The sequence below is a fragment of the Muntiacus reevesi genome, chromosome 6, assembly GCF_963930625.1.
Source record: "Muntiacus reevesi chromosome 6, mMunRee1.1, whole genome shotgun sequence".
NCBI lineage: Eukaryota > Metazoa > Chordata > Mammalia > Artiodactyla > Cervidae > Muntiacus > Muntiacus reevesi.
Genome location: NC_089254.1, coordinates 9,548,633 through 9,570,573, shown reverse-complemented (window position 1 = coordinate 9,570,573; position 21,941 = coordinate 9,548,633). Strand labels below are relative to the sequence as shown.

General features: G+C 43.6%; 1 protein-coding gene across 2 annotated transcripts in view; it reads left to right on the top strand.

Annotated features, from left to right (window-relative positions):
* CDK6 (cyclin dependent kinase 6) overlaps nt 1-21,336 on the top strand; it is a 242,224-nt gene extending 220,888 nt beyond the window's left edge. Inside the window, exons 5-7 of one of the 2 annotated variants that reach the window (XM_065938630.1) lie at nt 7,925-7,975; nt 12,862-12,997; nt 19,065-21,336. In XM_065938630.1, coding sequence (XP_065794702.1) covers nt 7,925-7,975; nt 12,862-12,997; nt 19,065-19,211 — 334 coding nt within the window. In that variant the 3' untranslated portion in view covers nt 19,212-21,336. The remainder of the gene's footprint in view (nt 1-7,924; nt 7,976-12,861; nt 12,998-19,064) is intronic. The other variant, XM_065938631.1, reaches the window with a different exon arrangement.
* The last annotated feature ends 605 nt before the right edge of the window (nt 21,337-21,941 follow it).

Here is a 21,941-nt window from a genome sequence, read left to right as displayed (position 1 = left end):
CTTAGGTCTCCTGCACTGGCAGACAGGTTCTTTACCACTCGCACCACCTGGAAGCCCATGTTAAGGCTTAACCTCTCACAAATTTAAGAAAGCCTTAGAGAAATCCTTGGTTTAAAAAAAAAAAAAACCCAAGGTCTACATTTATTTTGGCACATTGGTGATATGAAAAGAAAAATGACTTTGCTATGATTTGAAATGAATGCAGTTTGCCATTGTATTTTGTAGTAATCTCCCTTTGGTTAGGAAAAAGAGAAAAAAGTTTATATGCATAAATAAAAATGTATGCCTTTCATAGAATTTGTTTTATCAGCATTAACTTTTATCAACTATTATGATGAAGAAAGATATTCGAATACTTGGAAATCATGTAAAATCCTCTTTTATAAAAACATAGCCATGTTCAGCTTCAGATGTTTTCCTCCAAATATTACATATTTTGTCAAATAATTTGGCTTCAAAGGGTAGCATGGGCAAAGTCCTTCTGGAAGTTTATCTGGGAATTCAAAATAGAAGGAGGCTCAGGGTCATGAGAAACAGAAGGAGAATTTATGCAATAGACTGTAAAAGTTCCAGAGACTGTGAAGAAGATATTTTGGAGAAAAAGGAGGCTCATAAACGAGAGGAAGAGAAAAGGGATGTAGGCATAAAATTGGAAATGGATTCATGAAACTTAGATTGAACATTTGTATACTGTTCCCCAACCACTCAGTTAAACTACTGAAAAGTATTGTGACTTGCAATCCCACTACTGGTCAGATACCCAGAGAAAACCCTAATTGAAAAAGATGCATCTACCCCAGTGTTCACAATAGCACTTTTTACATTAGCCAAGACACAGAAGCAACCTAAATGTCCATCAACATAGAAATGGATAAAGAAGATGTGGCACATATATACAATGGAATATTACTCAGCCGTTAAAAGGAATTGTAGGTTTTTATATAGTAAAATGCGTAAAAGTTACCTTAAGTAATGTTCTGTATAATAAAAGGATTTTTTAACATGTTAAACCAGTAAAACAATTATACTCTTTATTTTCAGACGTTTTTGGTAATAGTAATCTTTCTATTTCGTTATTCAACCCCCACCCCAAAATATGTATATAGGAATTCTTTTTAAAAATATAAAGACAGGCTTCAGATTTCCTACCTTCAACAGAATATCTCTGTTGATAACTATATTTTTAAGTAATTAGTCCAAAAGAATTCACACGTCAGCTGGGAGTCTTATGTCCAAAACCAGACAAAATAGGATAGCTTTGTGGGTCTCTCCCCCCTCCCACAGTGATTTTTTTTTTAAATGTATGACTTATCTTTAAAAAAAACTATTTGTCTAATTTGTTTATTTAGTTGTGCTGGGTCTTAGTTGTAACATTTGAACTCTTAGTTGCAGCATATGGGATCTAGTTCCCTGAGCAGGGATCAAACCCAGTCCCCCTGCATTGGGAGAGTGGAGTCTTAGCCACTGGACCACCAGGAAGTGCCTGTGTGATTTTATCTTTGATGAGGCTCTGTCTCATGAATATAAAGAGAGCATTCCTTTTGCATTTTCATTCTTCAAGGGGAGGCTTTAAGTACAGCCTACGATTTCCAGGAGAGGTGGATTCTTAGGCAGTGGGAAGAAAGAGAGTTTGAAATTCTGTCTCTCTCTGGCCATCTCTATCTTAGTCTCAGTCTTTCAGTCTTTCTGTGTCTTTGATTCTCCCCTGTCTTGCTCCTTTAACCCTTTACTTCCTTCCAGCTTAGCTCTAGTGTACAGTAATAAAGAACCAAGCAAGTCCGACTCATACATGTGTGTGTGTGTTAGCAATTATTCAAGGCAGTAATCACTGAACCAAAGATTATGATCAAAGATTATGTTCATATTTGTCCACCTAAAATATGCCATAAATTACATGAATGGAAGCCTATTTATCTCAGCTAATCTGAAGGAGGAAGAACTATTCAAAATAATCTCCATGAAAATATCAGTCCTGTATGTTTTTTCAGTTCATGGTGCGTGCATACCTGATGCAGCTGAGACTTCTTACCAAAGAGCCTTATTTAAAGATAGAATAAGGTCCTGTTAGTCACTCAGTTACGTCTGACTCCTTGAGAACCCATGAACTGAAGCCCACCAGGCTTCTCTGTCCATGGGCTTATCCAGGTAGGAATACTGGAGTGGGTTGCCATTCCCTTCTCCAGGGGATCTTTTCAACCCAGGGATTGAACCTGGGTCTCCTACATTGCAGGCGGATTCTTTACCATCTGAGCCACCAGGGAAGCCCCAGGAAAAGTCCTTCAGTTCAGTTCAGTCACTCAGTCGTGTCCGAGTCTTTGCGACCCCATGAATCCCAGCACGCCAGGCCTCCCTGTCCATCACCAACTCCCGGAGTTTACTCAAACTCATGTTCATCGAGTCGGTGATGCCATCCAGCCATCTCATCCTCTGTCGTCCCCTTCTCCTCCTGCCCCTAATCCCTCCCAGCATCAGGGTCTTTTCCAATGAATCAACTCTTCACGTGAGGTGGCCAAAGTATTGGAGTTTCAGCTTCAGCATCAGTCCTTCCAATGAACACCCAGGGCTGATCTCCTTTAGGATGGACTGGTTGGATCTCCTTGCAGTCTAAGGGATAGGGTGATCTCATTCTCACATCTCCATACGCCACCATAGCACAGCCAGGAGTTCATCATGATGAAAAGGTTCATCTGTCCTCTAAACCCATTGTCCTTCTCCATGATCCTGATGTACATAGCATCCTTTATCATAAAACCGGCTCATACAGACTATTCCAAATTTTCAGCCAAAAACCGAATAGGTGATTTTAAGAATTTGATCACATGGCCAGCCTCTTGGTCAGCTGAGAGTACCAGTTCCAGTTAGGCCTAATGCCCCTTCTCTTGTCTTATGACTATTTCTTTGCATCTAAAGATTCATAGATCCAATTAAAATTGCCAGCCGTCAGGGTCAGTCACTCCATATAACTCAAGCCAACTCATGTCTGCTGCAAAGACAAGTTAATAGACCTCAGAATCGCACACCAAGTCTTCCTAAGGAGGCAAAGGCAATGTGAGCTCTCCACCATATTGTCGCCCCTGAGTTTCTAGTATGCCTTGCAATGTTTTGCTGAGTACTCACAGAAGGGTGGTTATGGTCCAGACCTTCTGCTTGCTGCCTCATTAAAGGAAGCCGAGTGATGAGCCAGCCCTCACGCGAGAAAGCAGGGCACTTTTAATCTCATGGGCCAAGTCCACCCAACAGAGATAAGACTACTGGTCCTTACAGTATGGTAGACAACCTGACTTGAAAGTCCTCTGTTAAAACACGTAGCAAATGTAAGATAAGATAGAGCAAGCGCAAAGGCAGAGTGGAACCAGCAAAAAAAAAAAAGTTAGAATATTGCCAAGGAACAGAAACAAGAGGAGAGCTGAAAACCAAAACAGCAAGGACAAGAGCCACTACCGTTACAGCCGAGCTTCGGGCTGTCTCGGGACCCACCCCTGAGAAAGAGATGTTCTTATGCCTTTGCCTGGAAACATCCATTCAAGTTATCCTGCTTTGTTTGTCCCCCAAGAGCTATGCCAACAAACTTATTTTAAACTGCTCCATAATCCTCGCAAGTAATTTCACTCATGCTTGTGGATACCAGTCTTTTTCATGAAGGGTGAGGGGCCTGGCATGTTGACATAGCAACTTAACCAGCTCAGCAGATTAGACTGACGCTCCCTCTTCCTCTGTGCTCACTGAGCTGGCACCCTCACCACTCCAGCCATCTCAGATCCTTGCTTAACAAGGAGGGGACTTTTGTTTCTGTTCCCAAACCTAATGCCGGCTATACTTAGCTTTATATATTTATACTTGTAATATTAAGGAAATAGGTGAGTGTGAAAAGAAAGAGAACTGTTGATTCTGTGCGACTTGAGTTCTGTGCTTTCCAAAGGATTAAGAGATGGTGTATCCACGAAGATGGGTGAGCTAAACAGCTATGAAAGATTGGGCTGTAGGAAGAATTTAAAGATGTAGAAGGGCCATCAGTCAGTAAGTTTTTATGAAGATGATGGAAAGCCTTGATCTGGTGAATTGCTTTGTTCCTTGTTCAGGTAAAGCAAGAATTTAAAGATGGTTGGATGCTTGCAAAGCAATGTAAGAATCCCATAGACAGACTTCCCTGGTGGTCTAGTAGTTAAGAATCCACCTGCCAATGCAGAGGACATGGGTTTGATCCCTGGTCCAGGAAGAGTCCACATGCCAAAGGGCAACTAAACCCTCACGCCACAAGTACTGCGTGAGTCCGCGTGCCCCAGAGCCCAAGCTCTGCAACAAGAGGAGCCCCCACAGTGAGAAGCCCTTGCACTGCAAGTAGAGAAAGCTGATGTGCAGCAACAAAGACCCAGCACAGCCGTTAATAAACAAACAAACAACTTTTTATTAAAACCCATAGGCACCCACTTACAAGACATCAGGTTCTCTACAAAGTGCTCGTCAAGGGTCCCTGTGCTGCTTTAGCCCAGAGGCTCGGCTAAAGGGACTGTCTGTGATTGCAGAGAGCATTAGTAATCAAAACCAAAGTAGAACCACATAATAATGAAGCATCCAGCGGACCTGGTTTGAAATTTACGTCCGCAGTTTGTTATGAGTGCTTAGGTAAGTCATGGGGCTTCTCCAGTCCTCGGTTTCCTCATCAGAAAACAGGGATGATAGTCATACTGTCTTGCTCCTGAAGTTTTTGTGAGAATTAAATGAGATAATGTTAGGGCAGCCCATGGCACTGTGTCAGATACCACACCAGTGCTGTATAAATCATAGCCGTTAAGATTCCACTGCTGAGCGTTTCAGAAAGTTTCACTCCTCACCTTGCTATCTTTTAAGACCGCTCTGGATGTCTTCTAGAACCCAGCCCCATAACTTCTCTAATGTTTGTTTATTTATTTGGCCGTGCCAGGCCTTGGTTGCAGTATGTGGGATCTTTAGTTGCGGGAAGCGAACTCTTCGTTGCGGCACGTGGGACCTCATTCCCTAACTAGGGATCAAACCCAGGCCCGCTGCCCTGGGAGCAGGGCGTCTCAGTCACTGGGCTACCAGGGAATCCCACCAACTCCAAAATTCTTTACTAATTTGGCTGTATTAGTGATGTCTGTGTTAGTTTGCTAGGGTTGCTACAACAAAATACTGAAGACCCGAGTGGCTTCAGCGACAGAAGTTTGTTTTCTGACAGTTCTGGAGGCTGAAAGCCCAGGATCAAGGTGTCAGGCGGTTGGGTTTCTCTGAGGACGCTCTGCTTGGCTCACCTTCCGGCTATATGCTCATGTGATCGCTTCTCTGTGGGCACGCGTGCCTCTGAATTCCTCATCTCAGAAGGACTCCACTCAGGCCGCATCAGAGCCCATCCTTGTGACCTCATCTGAACTTACCTATCACTTTAAATTGGGCTTCCCTGGTGGCTCAGATGGTAAAGAGTCTGCCTGCAGTGCAGGAGACCCGGGTTCAATCCCTGGGTGGGGGAGATCCCCTGGAGAAGGAAATGGCAACCTACTGCAGTATTCGAGAACTCCATGGACAGAGGAGCTTAGCAGGCTGCTGTCCGCGGGGTCACAGAGTAAGGCACAGCTGAGTGACGCTTTAAAGACTGTATCTAAACACAGCCTCATTCTGAGGCACTGGGGTGGGCTGCCACGTGAATTGGGGGTCGGGGGACATGAACACTGTCCCACCCGTGATGCCACAAATAAATTACTTTCCACTGCATTTGAAAATAACCATTTTTGAGAATTCCCTCGTGTCCAGTGGTCAGGGCTCCACACGTCCACAGAAGGGGCCACCGGTTTGATCCCTGGTCTGGGAACTAAGATCCCACAAGCTGTGGTGTGGCTAAAAATAAAACAAACAAAAAGAAAAGAATGATTTTCAAGAACAATGGCCTGAATGGAAAGTATGGTTGAGGAATTTTAAGGTGTCTTCTCGCCACTAAACTGCAGTGACTTTGCAGAAGTCTCCATATATAGCTTATATAGCATGTTAATTTATTGTGTGTAAAAATATTTAAGAGGTCCAGTTTAAGGCCTTATAATTGATATGTAATATTTTAAAAATATCTCATAATAGGCAGCACATATTTTTAAAAACATATGGCTGTTGAAAAATACCTTTTGGTGTCATTCATTGAACCAGGAGTTAGGGAACTTGTACGTGTGTACCATAGGATATGTAAAATAAAATATGTATTAACTGGACACCAGTTCGGGTAAAGCACTAGGTCAAAGGTTAGGGGACAGACCTAGAAAACTCCCTGCTCTCTGCTTAAGAAAGTGCCAGACATGTCCCCAAGTGAGTTCACTTGTCCCCAGGTGAGTTGCCAGTTAAAGGCGTGGTGTAGATAATGAGGCTTGCATGTTCACAATTGCCTCTGAAGCCCAGAGCTAGGATTTTGAACTTGTGCTAGTTAGCTGTCATAAAACTGGGAGAACGGGACGTGGTATAATCAGAAAAAACAGCCCCATAGGTAGCTCACTGCAGCATTCCAGACAAGTGGGAGGAGAGAGACCCATGAGCAGGTACTGTGATGGCAGAGTGATATTAAAGAAAGGCACTCTGCCAGAAAACAAACTGAGAGTTACGAGAGGGAAAAGTGAGGAGGAAGGGGTAAATCAGGAGTGTGAGGTTAGTAGGTACAGACTACTATACATAAAACAGATGTGGCCTACTGTACATCACAGGAGACTCTGTTCAATATCTTGTAATAACCTACAGTGGAAAGTAATTTAAATATATGTTTATGTACATACGGGCTTCCCCAGTTGCTCAGCGATAAAGAATCCACCTGCACACTGTTTACGATAGCCAGGACATGGAAGCAACCCAGATGTCCACTGGCAGACAAGTGGATAAGGGCGTTGTGGTACATATACACAATGGACTATCACTCAGCTATAAAAAAGAGCATATTTGAGTCAGTTCTAATGAGGTGGATGAAACTGGAGCCTATTATACTGAGTGAAGTAAGTCAGAAAGAGAAACACCAATACCGTGTATTAATGCATATATATGGAATTTAGAAAGACAGTAATGTCGACCCTATATGCAAGACAGCAAAAGAGACACAGATGTAAAGAACAGACTTTTGGACTGTGTGGGAGAAGGCGAGGGTGGGATGATTTGCGAGAATAGCATTGAAACATGTGTATTACCATATGTGAGATAGATGTCTAGTGCAAGTTCGATGCATGAAGCAGGGCACTCAAAGCTGGTGCTCTGGGACAACCCAGAGGGATGGAGTGGGGAAGGGATGTGGGAGGGGGTTCAAGATGGGGGGACACGTGCACCCATGTGTGATTCATGTCGATATATGGCAAAAACCACCACAATATTGTAAAGAAATTATCCTCCAATTAAAATAAATGAAGTTTAAAAAAAAAAAAAAAGAATCCACCTGCAATGCAGGAGACCCTGGTTCGATCCCTGGGTTGGAAAGATCCCCTGGAGAAGGAAATGGCAACCCACTCCAGTATTTTTACCTGGAGAATTCTGTGGACAGAGGAGCCTGGAGGGCTACAATCCTTAGGGTCACAGAAGGTCAGGCATGACTGAAGAGACTGAGAGTGCATACATGCACATATAATACGTTCATACATACACATATATCCATATATAGAGAAAGAGTTGGAAAACTTTGCTGTATGCTTGAAACTAACATATTATAAATCAATTATACTTCAATTACAGAAAAAGGAAGGGTGCTCTGAGAAGGATCTGACCAAGAGTAATTTCAAAGAATTCCACACACCTCTGGTTTGAGACTAGAAGATCTGCAAGAAAAACTTTCATTTACAAAAGGTTACTTATTCCCCACCCAAAGAATATTTTGATTTCTGTTAAATAATCATCAGGACAAATAGGATTGAAATGTAACCATAGAAAATTCCTTGTTTAATGTGTGTCTTTCTTTCAGGCCTCTTTTTCGTGGAAGTTCAGATGTCGACCAACTAGGAAAAATCTTGGAGTAAGTAATTTTACATACGTGTCTGTAGCATTAGAACGTTTACGGTGACCTTCCTCTGACGTTCATATAATACGTTTATCTCTTGTCTCTCCTACCCCAAGCTGCTGCTGCAGACAGTGTTACTATTTGTGTGGTGAGTGGGGACGTGGCAGACGTGCCGTTTTGTGCAGAGCCCGTCATGACATGTGGCCTGACTGCTCTGCCCTGGAAGCTTGTGTATTGCTCGTGTGGCTCTTTTGGCAGCTCCCCTTTGCTTGGCCGAGCTCCCGTTCTTTAGTTCTGTTGTGTTGTCTGCTTGGGGTCTTTTCAGATGCTTCCACCATCAGAGGGTGGCGCGCTCAGTGGCCTGAGAACCCATCCTTATTCATTGGGTTTCGTGTCCCTATTGAACATCCTGTAATCAACCAGGTTGGCTTTACATTGTTTGGTTTTGTCTTCCTGGTCTAAGGGTGGTCTGCTACTTAATTGATTTTTCTTTGGAACACTGAAAAAGGAAATGAGGATCCTAGGTTCCATTCCTCTGTCTGTGGCTAAAGAGCTCTGCAGTCTTGAGAGGGTCACTTCAAACACTAATGCCCGGTGTTACTTAATAAATGCTTGTAAGAATGCTGGCTCTTACTGTAATTCATCATTAATTGTTTCATCTTTTTGTTCTTCTTCACCTGAGAAGTGACACTTAAAGGTCCTCCCTTGTGCTCGAACTCTTTGGTTCCATTTGTCTGTGATGTAGCTCCTTGATGATTTTCAGAGTTCCGTTAAGTGTCTGCGTGTCTGTGCATGTGAGGCTGTGGGTGCTTCTGTGTGTCTAGAATGTGAAGAAGAGGCTTTTCTTCTCACAGAGCATGCAGTAGGGCATCCTGTGGGGATTCTGTGTGTTTGCCAAACTCCATAGGATTGGAGTGGCAAGAAAAGAAATGGGAGTTCTAGAACCAAAAATAGCTCCAGTCACCGTCTGTTCCATTTGATAGGAATCCCAGTGATTATTATGATATTCAGGCTGCAAAACTGATGAAAAGTCCCCCTAAAGAAAAGCATTATATTTTAGCACTGTCCTCTCATGCATAGCTGCTGAAGACAGTTGGGATAAAACAGGAACCTGAGTTTGTTCTTTTGGCTACTAGAAGCAGCTGCAGCAGGCTTCTGTGAGTGCCAGCATCACTGCTGAGTGTCAGACCCAGTGGCTTTCAGGCCTGAAGAAAACATGTGCTCCTTTCACTGTCTGGGGGCTTCCCAGGTCTAGGACAGGTACCACAGTGACCTCTCCTGCCGCTGCTACCATCCGCTCTGTAGGAAGGACGAACTCAGGACCAAACTTGCATGTGACTCTGCTTCTGGGTGTCAGGTTCTCCGATCATTCAGGGATGAACTCCCATCTGTTCTTGCCTATCCCTGTTGAGTATGCTTTGTGTGCATGTGATCGTGAAGAGGCAACCGTGAGAGTCAGGCCTACCCGTGACCCTCCTGTTAAAAGTAAGAACACTCTTGATTGAAGCCAGCTTGTCAGACACCGAGGTCTCCGCCTGCTTTTTCTAGCTGACCCCATCTGGGTGTTCTGTCTGACTCCAGCGCCCTTCTTAACACTGCTGGTGCCCCAAATGCGTGAAGCCCCTGAGATGGACCAGAAGGAGCCTTTGACAAACACATTTGACTTGCTTCCAAGGGAAGCCAGTTCCACGTCTGGAAAAGGCCTGAGATCCGAGGTTGCCAGCAGAAAAGAAGCCATGAAGCTCAATATGTTTGGTGCCTTTGGATTTTACGTCTTGATTTCTGGCCTTGTGTCACTGTAACTATGTTCCGTTTCCTCCGAACGTTTTCATTAGTTTGGCGTAGAGAAAAGGGACAACGCTGCACCCTGGTGTCCCGTTGAAGTACTAGGAAAATAATTTCTGTCCCAGCCATTCATGCCATTTATAGGTTTTGTGGACTTCATTTGGAGCTCAGCTGGTAAAGAATCCACCTGCAATGCAGGAGACCTGGGTTTGATCCCTGGGTTGGGAAGATCCCCTGGAGAAGGGAAAGGCTACCCACTCCAGTATTCTGGCCTGGAGAATTCCATGGACTGTATAGTCCATGGGGTTGCAAAGAGTCGGACACAGCTGAGTGACTTTCACTTTTATAGGTTCTGTGCTCTTTCCAATACAAATGTCAACTTGTAAGGCTTATATTCAGCTTGATCCAAATACTGAAATTCGATGCAAGCCCTTTTGAATGGACCTATTAGAATTTCACAACACTCATGTATGGACCATAAAAGTTCATAATAGGTATTAAACTGAATATATTTTAAAGGGAAGCCGTATTCACATTCTCTTAAGGGGAAAATTCTTTCTCTGTTTAGGAAGATTTATACTTTCAAAGGACAGCAAGTACTTTGAAAGTGAAACTGAGTGCTTTTAGTCCGTGACATTTTAGAGCATTTTTAAGAGCAGAGTCATAGTAAAATGGAACTAAAATACTGGGTTTGGAGTAAGCTCTCTCCAGCCTCTGGGCTGAACTCTCTGTGTGTGGCTTTGACAGTTCATTTTATTCCTCATCTTAAGTTTCCCCACCTATATAATGAAAATAATAATATCTAGGCTATATGTCTTAGGAAGTGGTAGATTTTAAAACACTTCTAAAATTTATTCATATACACACAGGGACACTGGTTTTCTGAGAACTTTTGGTATTCAGCTGCCAACATTGCCAGACTTAGCTCAATATAAATATATTCCAAGCTGCAAATAAAAAAAAGATTTTCAATTTGCACTGAGCTGTTATAACTGATTTCTAGGTAACTGGTAACAGTACACAAAAATATTGATATAAAAATGGCCAGAAAGCCAAAAATGAAAGAAAGACAATGTTTTAAAGTTATTTAGTAAACATTCTTCTGTTCTTCCTCTGCCTGTCCCATTCTATGCAAACACACACACATTATTTTTTTTAATAATTAATGGTAGCGTCTTCACTTTCTTCTTTTTATTCTTGTTCTAGATCTTGCTACTAAACAAGTCTGTGTGTTGCTCAGGCTGTCATTTCCCGTCACTCGTCCCCGTGTGTCTGTGAGTCTGTCCTTATCTCCCTCAGCAACCCGGCTCTCCCTGCGTGTCTGACTCGGGTAGGAGAGCAGTCTTTCTCCAGACAGCCTGCGGCAGGTGTCTGCTCTTCCCGGGTGAGATCTGGGCTCTGTCGAGGTAAGAGGAGGGGAACAAAGTCCTGCAGAAATCTTGTGAAATGTACCACTACCTGTTCCCACGCCCTGGAGACCCACTCGGGAGAACACCCCGACACACCACCACCCAGGCCTGTCAGTCCCGGCAAGGACTGGCCAAGGAGACCATGATGCCGGGCAGCACCATTTCTGCCTGTAGTCTGAAGAGTTTGCTCGGTATTTGAATAGCCACGTGTTCTGTCCGCTAAACTCTTAATGTTTCTTGTGGTTGCTGTTTAGTCGCTAAGTTGTATCCAACTCTCTGCGACCCCATGGACTGTAGCCCACCAGGCTCCTCTGTCCATGAGATTTCCCAGGGAAGAATACTGGAGTGGGTTGCCATTTCCTTCTCCAGGGGATCTTCCCGACCCAGAGATGGAACTGCATCTCTTGCGTCTCCTGCCATTGGCAGGCAGATTCTTTACCACTGCACCAACCAGGGTTCAGATTTAATCAGTCTATATGAGATATAAGTCCTTGCTTCCCCTGAATTTCCTTGTTCAAACCTACTTACTACCTGTATATAAGTTATAAGGAACATCTACATAATGTATAAGTTGTGTAAGGCCACAGGCCTACTAATAGTTCTGAAGAACCTTAAGTCACACACCTGTAGAACTCATCAGTTGATATCTTCAGTGAGTTGGCGATGCATTGCCTGCACATTTTAGATTAATAACGTTATTTCCCTCTTACAATACTAATGGGTAATGCATTGATATTGATATGCAGTACATTGATCTTGATATTGACAGATCCTGTGTGCCAGGCACTGTGCTGTGCATTTTATAGAAATCATTGCTGATCCTTAACACCACAAATTATCATCCTTGTCATATAAATAAAAGTTAAATAATTTGTTCTTACCTACCAATAAGGCAAGTTCAGGATTTGAACCCAGTTCTGCCTGTTTCTAAAGCATGTGCTGTTTTTACATCACTTAGTTCTTTCTCTGCATTTGTGATCCTAGGATAAGTCTCAGAGGAAACAAAAGATAATAGGTTTTTTAATGAATTGTTTGCTCACTTTGAAATACCAAAAAATGATTATATAAAATATGTAAATAAGTTAAATTTGTAATATGTAATAAGTTAAATTTGATATTAAATGATAAAATAGTGTTTGTGTTACACAGAACTAACTTACCTTTTAGCCTCATTTGGGGGGTCTGACTCTAATCTATGTAATTTCTGTTTGGGGACTCATTCTTTAAGCCAAAAGGCAACCCAGTTCACCTGTCAACAGATCATGTTAGATGAGCATCCTAAAAGCGTGTCAATCCAGCGTGTTTTGTCAGGACACAAAAAGCCATCTGGGGCATGCAGGAAAACATGATGTGTCCATGCGGGTCTCCTTTGAGTATATAGATCCTGGTCTGACAGTGTTTCGGGGCTTACCAGTAATAGTTTCCATTTCTGCGTGATCTCTTACATTTCACAGCTGCTGCCAGAGTGATTGCATTTCTCTCTTCCCAGTGGCTCTTTATAACTCTCCTATGAACCTGTCCTCCACCCCAGGCTCACCACGTTGCAGTAGGACAGAGAAGAGTCCTGCCGGTCATACAAGTGGGGACTCCCGGGGACTCCGTGTTCCGCCAGGCCCCTCCCAGAGACTTCACCTTCTTCTGGAATTGGTAGAAAAGTCGCTTCAGCACAACAGCTCATGCTTACATTCAACTGTGGTTCTTTTGTAGCGTCATTGGACTCCCGGGAGAAGAGGACTGGCCTAGAGATGTTGCCCTACCCAGGCAGGCTTTTCACTCAAAATCTCCTCAACCAATTGAGAAGTTTGTAACAGACATTGATGAACAAGGCAAAGACCTACTTCTGGTAAGTTCACGTGATGCAGCGTTGGTCTTCTCTGCGCTCATGAATAGAACTCATCAGCTAATATTTTTAGTGTGCTGGTGATGCACTGCCTACACATTTTTGATTAATGATGTTACTTCCCTCTTATGATGATAATGGGTAATGCATTGATATTGATAACGCATTGATATTGCATGGATATGCAGTGAATTGTTATTGCTGTTGACAAGTCCTGTGTCCACACTGGGCGCTGGGCACAGCATCAGTTCAACCTCACATGCCACAAGCTCACAGGACAGAGCTTTCATTGCTACCCCATGGTGGCTAGTGACTTTTGATTCTGCAGTGTCTTCAGGTCCTATAGAAAGGAAAAGAGTCTGACTCACACCCTTTCATTCTGCCATTTTTTAATGTTCTTTTGAATGCAGCCTTAGAATCCTCTGGATCCGTCTAAACATATGCGTCAGTAGAAGTAAATATTATGTTTCCTTGTTTACACTTTCCTGCTACTTTAAGCAGCTCGTTTGGCATTTTAAATGTGTCTTTTCTTAAACAGGCACATCTTTAGGAAGATGTTTTTCCAAAGGAACCAAATAGCAAAACTCCTTCCAGTTACTGATTTATTTAAGAAGTATTGAACGTGCCCTGACATATAAAATACCTCACCAAACACAAAGATCTGTGCCCTGTTTGAGACTCAAACTCATATACTTGGCTTTGCACAGAATTCCCTGTACTTGGAGAGTAGGGCAGAGTAGAAAAATGTACCTACTGGACTTCTCCTGATGTCTGGAACCCAATGAGTAGTAATGAGTGTATTCTTTACCAGCCAAATGAACAACCTTTGATATCTAGCCAAGAAAGTGCTCCTAGACTCAAAGGAGCCAGTGCTCCCATTCTGTCAGTGTATTACAAATTTTAGATACAGACCTAAGAGTCTATCAGTCCGAGTAGAAATGTTATGCTTCAGCTCTGTATGGACACAGCCATTGATTGGCCTTTTTGCAGAACCATGGCCTTTTCTTAGTGAAAGCCCTAACTCCATCTTCACCTGATGGTGGCTCATTTCCTGATGGTTAGGCAAAAGTTCCCTCCACTTCCACATTACAGATGAGGACAGCCCTATATCCTCCCTGCCGTTTCTTTGTAAGACTCTCACTAAGGACCTTGGCCCGCATCCTTTGAGATAGATTAATTAGAGAGAACATTCACCTAGACACAGGGGCTCACTATATGCTGTATACACAGCCAATGGTTTACCTGCTATCGAGGAAATTTCTTCCTTGATTTCTCTTACATTTCACAGCTCATTTGGGGGGTCTGACTCTAATCTTCTGTAATTATTGTTTGGGGAATCTTTCTTTAACCCAAAACGCAACCAAACATGTATTTGCATTACCTTAAGAAAAGGAGATTTGAGGGATGGCTTCTGATGGTGGAGAGCCATCCAGAGTATGTCACTGTTCTGCGCATCACCTTCTCTTACCAATTCCGCTTTTCCCTGCCCTTTACTCCACCTCATTGCTTCTTTTCAGTTCTGCTGTCTGTTCCCCTTAACGTCAGCTGGCCCCTTGACTACCAGAACTTCAGCTAATTCACGGATCCTTTCAGCTCCAGTCCCTCTGCTAGCATTTGCCCTGTCTCTGTTTCCTTCATCTGATTCTTACAAAGAGGAATCTGGCTGGCACACCTCACCCTTTTGCTGCCAAACCATGGTATGGGTTGGTACCTAAGGCCAAGCTGCACTCCTGGCCCAATCAGCTATGCTGGGAGGGGATGAGGACTACCTGATATAAAATATGGCCACCATAGGCTTTCCTTTTCAGCAGGAACTTTGAATGAAATGTTTCTGGGTAGAGAGTCACAATGATGAACAACTTTAAGTAAAGTAACCCACTCTTTCAGCTACTGGAACATCCAAAGACAGCCCCCAAGATTTCCTGGCCCCAAAATCAGTAGGAATCACCAAGAAGAACTTAAAATTTAAAGATAACATACAATCCCGTGTGTTCATTCAGGGTGCCCTGAGAGCAGTGGTGGCCTTCAAAGCCAGACTACACATGAGTGCTAATCTGAAGAAGTAGCAGGAGACAAAGAAAGAAAAAGGAGCAAAGAAACCTACCAAAGCGAGAAGGCAGTCGGTAGATAAGGAGTGGCAGCAGAGACTAGAAAAGCAAGGGAGAGGAATAACAAGCAGAGCTCAGAGCCCCCTGGTGGTCCAGTGGTTAAGAATCTGCCCGTCAGTTCAGGGGGACACGGGTTCGATCCCTGGTCTGGGAAGATCACTCCAGCCACAGAGCAACTAAGCCTGTGTGCCACACTACAAAGCCTGCACGCCCCAGGGCCCATGCTCCACAGCGGGAGAGGCCACCACGCTGAGAAGCCTGCGCACCACACCTGGAGAAAGCCGCACACCGCAGCAGAGACCCAGCACAGCCAGCAGTCACAGAATTTAACAAGCAGAGCCAGGAACATCATGACCAGCTAAGGGTTAAGCACGAGGCATGATATGCACAGACATTCGGGGAAAGGACAGTCCAAGACCTTAAACCTCAGAACTATCTAAAAGCTCTCACTGTTTCATCCCAGAGGGACACCAGTTAGAACTGTAAAGCTGAGAAAACAGGCCATTCAGTATAAGAGAGGCCCCTGCGGCCCTCAACGTGCTGTCCCTCCCGGAGGTTGAAGATGTTTTACTGAGGAGGGCAAGGGAGAGGAAAATTGGTGACAATTAACATTTAAATGTTTAACGCTTTAAGAGTAATCCTTCATTTCTATCTGAAAAAAGGTCGACTTTATATAATGCTTCAGTCATACGTGTATGGATATATACATCGACAGTTATGAACACTCATGTAAATCTATAAGGAAAGTAGTGTGCAGTAACAAGACACTTCAGGGAAAGAATTATTTTTAGCGACACCCAAACCTACATATCTTTACAACTTTGGCCCTGTTCATCGTGATTATCTTTGGAGGCTAGGTACATCCTCCAGATACGATTCTCTTGTAGAAAAGAAGCTTTGCAGTTCTTGCTATCTAACTGCTTTCAGAGCCTGAGGTAGTACCTTTTTTTTTTGGATACTTGTATTCATCTGCTTCTGCTGCATAACAAACAACCGAAAGAGATATCTGACGAGCATCCACCAGTAAACCTTTGTCTCTTGCTCATGGGTCTCCATGTTGGCAGAGACAGCTCTGTGAGTCATCTGAAACAACTCTTCTTCAGCCAGTGGGTCAAGTACTGGTCTTGCCCTTGTGTCGCCTTCTGGGACCCAGGCTAAAAGGACTTTGGCTCCCTGAGGCGTGTTTTTCTCATCATAGAAGGAAGGTGGGTCCTCCCAGAAGGGCAGGCAGAAATATACGATGCCCCTAACGGCCTAGGTAGGCTTGGAAAAGGTACCCTACTATTTCTGTCCGTGTTCCATTAGCCGATGAAAATTACATGGCCAAGGCCAACTCTAATAGAACAAATACTCCCCCAATGGAAGCAGAGAATAGGGAAAGAAAGGAAATTTGTGTTTGAAAATGATCCAAATCCACTGTAGTAGTCAAGTAGCCATTCCAAAAGCTCATTTTAAGTCAATTATTTGGCAAGCAAATTATATTTTTCTGCAGAAACAACATTATTACGCAAGACTTTGAAATTAATTTTCAAAATAGCCAGTTGCTCTGGTGAAGTAGAGCAATAATAAGACTCAAGCGCTTTTTCTAACAATATTTCTGTAGGACAAAATGTGTTACAACCTCCAGCTTGAGATTCTCACACACACGCCCCGCCATAGGCTAAGGAGTTCCCCTCTCTACCACGCTCCCACCTCTAAGCCATCCGTGTCATGTGGGAACAGGGCTTCCTCCCATATAATCCTCTAGGAATGTCTCTATCTTGGACATATTTCCACAACTTTTTTTTTTCTTCTTTCCTATGTCCTGGGAATTAAACTAGCGACTTCCTTTTCTAATGCCACTACGTAATTTTCTCCTTCTTGGACTCTGGGAAGAGAGCACTCAGGCTTAAGAATTTTGCCCCTGCTTTCCTGTCCTTTGAGAATTCAGCCCTTGTAAAGCTTTTCTCAAGATGTTTATTGCTATTAGAGACAGTAGAACAAGCTCCTTCCTCTGCTTGTTCTTTGGGTCTAATTTTCAGAAGACAAGTTGGCTTCCATGGACTGGTGGGGAGCTCAGGATAAATAAGATTTGGGGGGACCCAAAAATTCACTTGAAGTTAAACGTAGGATTTTCTGTTTGTACTTTTCTAGGTCAGTTGTATTTAGCAGAGTTTTAGGAGTCCCTAGTCCAATCAGGACTGTGAAGGACTCAAGGGCTCAGATTAAATGAGAGAGGTCTACCTAATTGTGATCATGTTAAAGCTAGATTACATACAGCAGGGGTCCCCAGCCTCTGGGCCACGGACCAGCACCTCCTGTCAGATCAGCAGTAGCATTAGATTAAAAATAAAGCGCACCATAAATGTAATGCCCTTGAATTGTCCCCAAACCATCCCACCCCCACCCCTATCCGTGGAAAAACTGTCTTCCACGAAACCAGTCCCTGGTGCCAAAAAGGCTGAGGACCACTGACGTAGAAGACTGAAATTCAGAGACATCTCAGATCCCCAGCCGAGTCAGCAGACACTGGGTCACAAGGATGGAGGAGCTGGCATAGCTTCTCTGCTTCCCAGGAGCTCCTGAGGCAGTGGTGTGGATAGCTGGGATGTTACTCATCGCTAGTGAGTGCCGACCACCTGCTAAGCATGCTGGAGGAGTTGGTAGAGGAGAGGGGGAGGATTTGAAGAACACGATTGCCTGGGGTTGGAGTGGAAATGGAACTGAAATTAGAGGAATGTTAATAACTAATTGATTGTGTATTGGCAGCTTAGGAAGGCAGATGGCTGCTTTCCTCTCCTCTCACCTTCTACCTGCACTTGGTCAGCAACCTGAAATAGTTTAGTGACTTGAATTAAATCTAATGGTCTCCCTGTACGGCTACTGCTAGCCCATATGGCACCTTGACATGAATTAGAAGGAAGGCATCTCTTCCTCCGGGAGACACAGCCCTAGGGTGGGGTACATGACTTGCTAGTGGATCGGGATAGTCAGGTTTAGCCCTTACTTGTTGCCCCCTCCACTGGCCCTGTGTTCAGTAATTAGCCTTACACTGGAACAAGGCAACCCCTTTCCATTTCCCGTTCATGGATAAAACTTGGGCAGAGTGAAAAATCAGAGTGAAGACTGCCTTTGGCACCAAGTTTGCTAGCATTAGAAAAATCACTTCCCTAAAGTTATATGCATGCTGTAAAAAGGGCTTCCCAGGTGGCTCAGTGGTAAAGAATCTGGCTGCCGGGCAGGAGACCTGGGTTCAATCCCTGATTCAGGAAGATCCCCATCCCTGGGTTGAGAAGATCCCCTGGAGAAGGGAATGGCAACCCACTCCAGTATCCTTTCCAGGAAATCCCATGGACCGAGGAGCTTGGCGGGCTACAGTAAAGAGTCAGACACAACTTAGCGACTAAACCACCACCACCACATGCTGTAATAATAATATGATTGAGTTGTAAAGAAATCTGGGTAGGTAACAGTCCACAGGCAATCCAAAAGGTGTTGCCTTTTCCTGAGGGGCAGTTCATACATTAGGGACATGTAAAAGATGAAGCAGAAGGAGAAGAGGGCAGCAGAGGGTGAGATGGTTGGATGGCATCACCGACTCAATGGACATGAATCTGAGCAAACTCCAGGAGACAGTGAAGAGCAGGGAAGCCTGGTGGGCTGCAGTCCATGAGTCGCAGAGTCGGACACAACTTTTCGACCCAACAACAATGTCAGATGAGTACTCTCTACGTTGTATTTAGTGTCCCTGGAAGTAGATATCCATTCTCATTATGCATGCCAAGTTGCTTCATTTGTGCCCGACCCTCTGAGACCCTGTGGCGTGTAGCCTACCAGACTCCTCTGTCCATGGGATTCTCCAGTCAAGAATACTGGAGTGGGTTGCCAAGCCCTCCTCCTAACACTTGACAGTGAAGAGATACATAACTATGTAAGCACATGGACGTGTTTTATGTCACTCTGTTATTTTTTCTCCATCACAGAAGTGCTTGACATTTAATCCAGCCAAAAGAATATCAGCATACAGTGCCCTGTCTCACCCCTACTTCCACGATCTGGAGAGGTGCAAGGAAAACCTGGATTCCCACCTGCCGCCCAGCCAGAACAGCTCGGAAATGAATACCGCCTAACCTGCCTTGAGCTGATCATCCGGAGGACCTCCTTGGTGGCTGAGGGGTCCCCCGAGGAAGCCTTGCAGAGCTGTCGAGGATCACTGGCTGGAGACCTCCTAGCTGCTGTCTTCTGGATGGGCTCTGCTTCTCCGAGGGAACCACCTCGTTTACTGTTTTGAAATCAATGCAAGAGTGATCGCAGCTTTATGTCCATTCATTTGTTTGTGTGTCTGTTTGTTTCAAGAACCTGGAAGAATTCCAGAAGAGAAGCTGCTGATCCGTTGTGCTGCCGTTTCATTTTTTCTGATCTTGAATGCTGCCCGTGTGACGTGAGCAACCTGGGCACAGCTGAGTGAGATCGCACGTGTATCTCTCTGTAGCTGCTGGGGCCTGCTTTGGTACTTCTGAGTGAGTGTGTGTGCATGCGTGTGTGTGTGTGATTCTTGATCTCTTAAGAAGTGTTACTTTCTATAAACAAGAGGGAGAATTGAATCTTAAAATCTCAAAGTGATCGCTAAATAACAGGTGTCTGTTGATTATAGCAGATCCACTAAAATGGGCTTCTCAAATTAGAAAATTGAGCCTATGTCCTTAGCATTTCTTTCCTGGTCAAAAGCAGTCAATTCACTAATAGTAAAGGGTTCACCATCTAGGTGAAGTTTTATACACACAGCAAAAAGAAAAAATAATTTTAGTATCTTTTAAGAAACCTGTTTCTGAAAGCAAATGTGCTATTTACTCTTCAAAAAGCTGCATTTACTCCTTGTCATTTTAACCTGTATAGTATGCTTGATTGTTTCTTTTAAAGAATACCCTTATAAGCTTGCTATAGATTTAGGGAGTGTACCTCAGCAAGGTAAAATTGTCAAAAAAAAAAAAAAAAATAGAGAAAGCCTTTATTTCCTGGTTTGGAGTTTATTTCCTTTTTGGTTTTTGTTGTTACTTTGTTTTGGTTTTGATTTTAGGAATTTTCAGGAACTGTTTCCTTTTTGAGTTGGGAGGATAGTTCTCTCTGACCAGAGGCAGGAATGCCGTGTTAAGTTTGCCTCCGCCTTTTACACTGTACTTCTTCTGCAGTGCACTGCTGAATTTGCAAAGTGTACATCTTTATCTGTTCCCCAGCGTGTCTAATGTACTTCACTAGCCTTACACAGTTAATGACGGATTGCTTAGGCTGTTCGCATGCATCTTCTTCTTTCTTTCCTCGAGTGAACCTTTCATCAATAGTTTGATTCAGATGATGGCTTATGGCTACTGCAATCTTCCCGGCATTTACTGTTGTTACCTAGGCAGTGTGAGCAGAAGACTGGTTCTTCTCCATCACTGAGATGTAGGTTGCTTTAAAGTGTTACTTAGTGTTTTGCATTTTTATAGACTCTATTGTCAGTGTAGTGTCTGAGGGAACGTCCTGAACTATTTCTTAGGGATGTATATTTACTCTGTAAAATTGCCTGTTCTCCATCCACCAGGCTGTGCTCATTCTAGCGCCTTACGCACGTTCCCCGCCCCCTGCAGAGCCAGGCTGACCTGGGCGTTGTGAACAGCTTCACCTTTCCTCTTGCCATTTTTCTCCGCAGTACTATATATTCCATGCCATCTCTGCCATCTACGTAGTTAGTGCTCAGTCAGCTCTAGTAACCAGAAGACACAGAGGTGAAGTATCCTTTGGTAAGTTTTAGCTCCCTTGGCTTTCCAATTCATGTTTCGCGTGTATGAAACAGTTAGATCGTGTTTAGCATTAGGGGCTTCAAAGAATGGACGTTGCTTCCCTCAGAAGAAAATGTTCTATATGATGTTTATGCATAATCAGGCCTTTCCGAGTTCTCCAGAACTTAATAGTGTATACGACTATCTTGAACAAGAGAAAAATTAGGAGACTTTTCTCTTTGAGAGCTTTCTGGGTCGGGACCCATTCTTTTCTAATATCTATATATTGTTTAATATTGTTCTAATTCAATAACTTTAAGAGCAGGAAAAATTTTGCTAAAGCAAGCTATGAATGAGAAGATGGGCCATGAGAATGTTTTTTACAGTTTTCCTTGTGACAGCATTGAGATTATGTTTTGTCATCACTGTAAATGCTTGAGATATAATGGACCCAAAATATTCGAGGCAAGTGTACTTGTGGTCTACCCAGATAAGTGGGGGCGGGGTGGGGGGGAAACACCGATAAATGAGTTCTGCCTTTCCTTTGATCGGGGGTCAAAATAATACAGACCAGGGGCCTGGAAATTGAATTTTAAAACACTGCACTGATCCATCAGGAGCTTTTCAGTGAGTATCCATGGTTAGACTGAACATAACTTGGGTTTTGGCTTTTGCAAAAATTTTTCGTTAGTTCACTCAAGAACAATGCAGCTGTTCTAAACTGGAATTTTTCAGCATTCTTTAGCATTTTAAACATGTAGAAAGTCCAACTTTTATTTCCAACATATGCTCCTGATTCATTTATTGGTGGTGTTTATAAAGAAAACTTCAAGCATGAACATTTAGATACTTGCAAAATTACCCTGTGAGAGGCAGAACTGTGAACTCGTTAAAGAGTCTGTCCCCAGCTCCTCCATCCCGGCGGTTGTTGCACTTGAGTGATTACTTTTTTATTTTATGTCTTTCACATCCGGCTCACCACTTCTGAGACCCAGATCCCACACATGCACCTTTGCCATTAGGGCACTCTGAATCATAGAGCAGAAGACAAGCTTACTGAATGCGGCTTATTCTTCTGTGACATATGGTTTCAGACGGCTT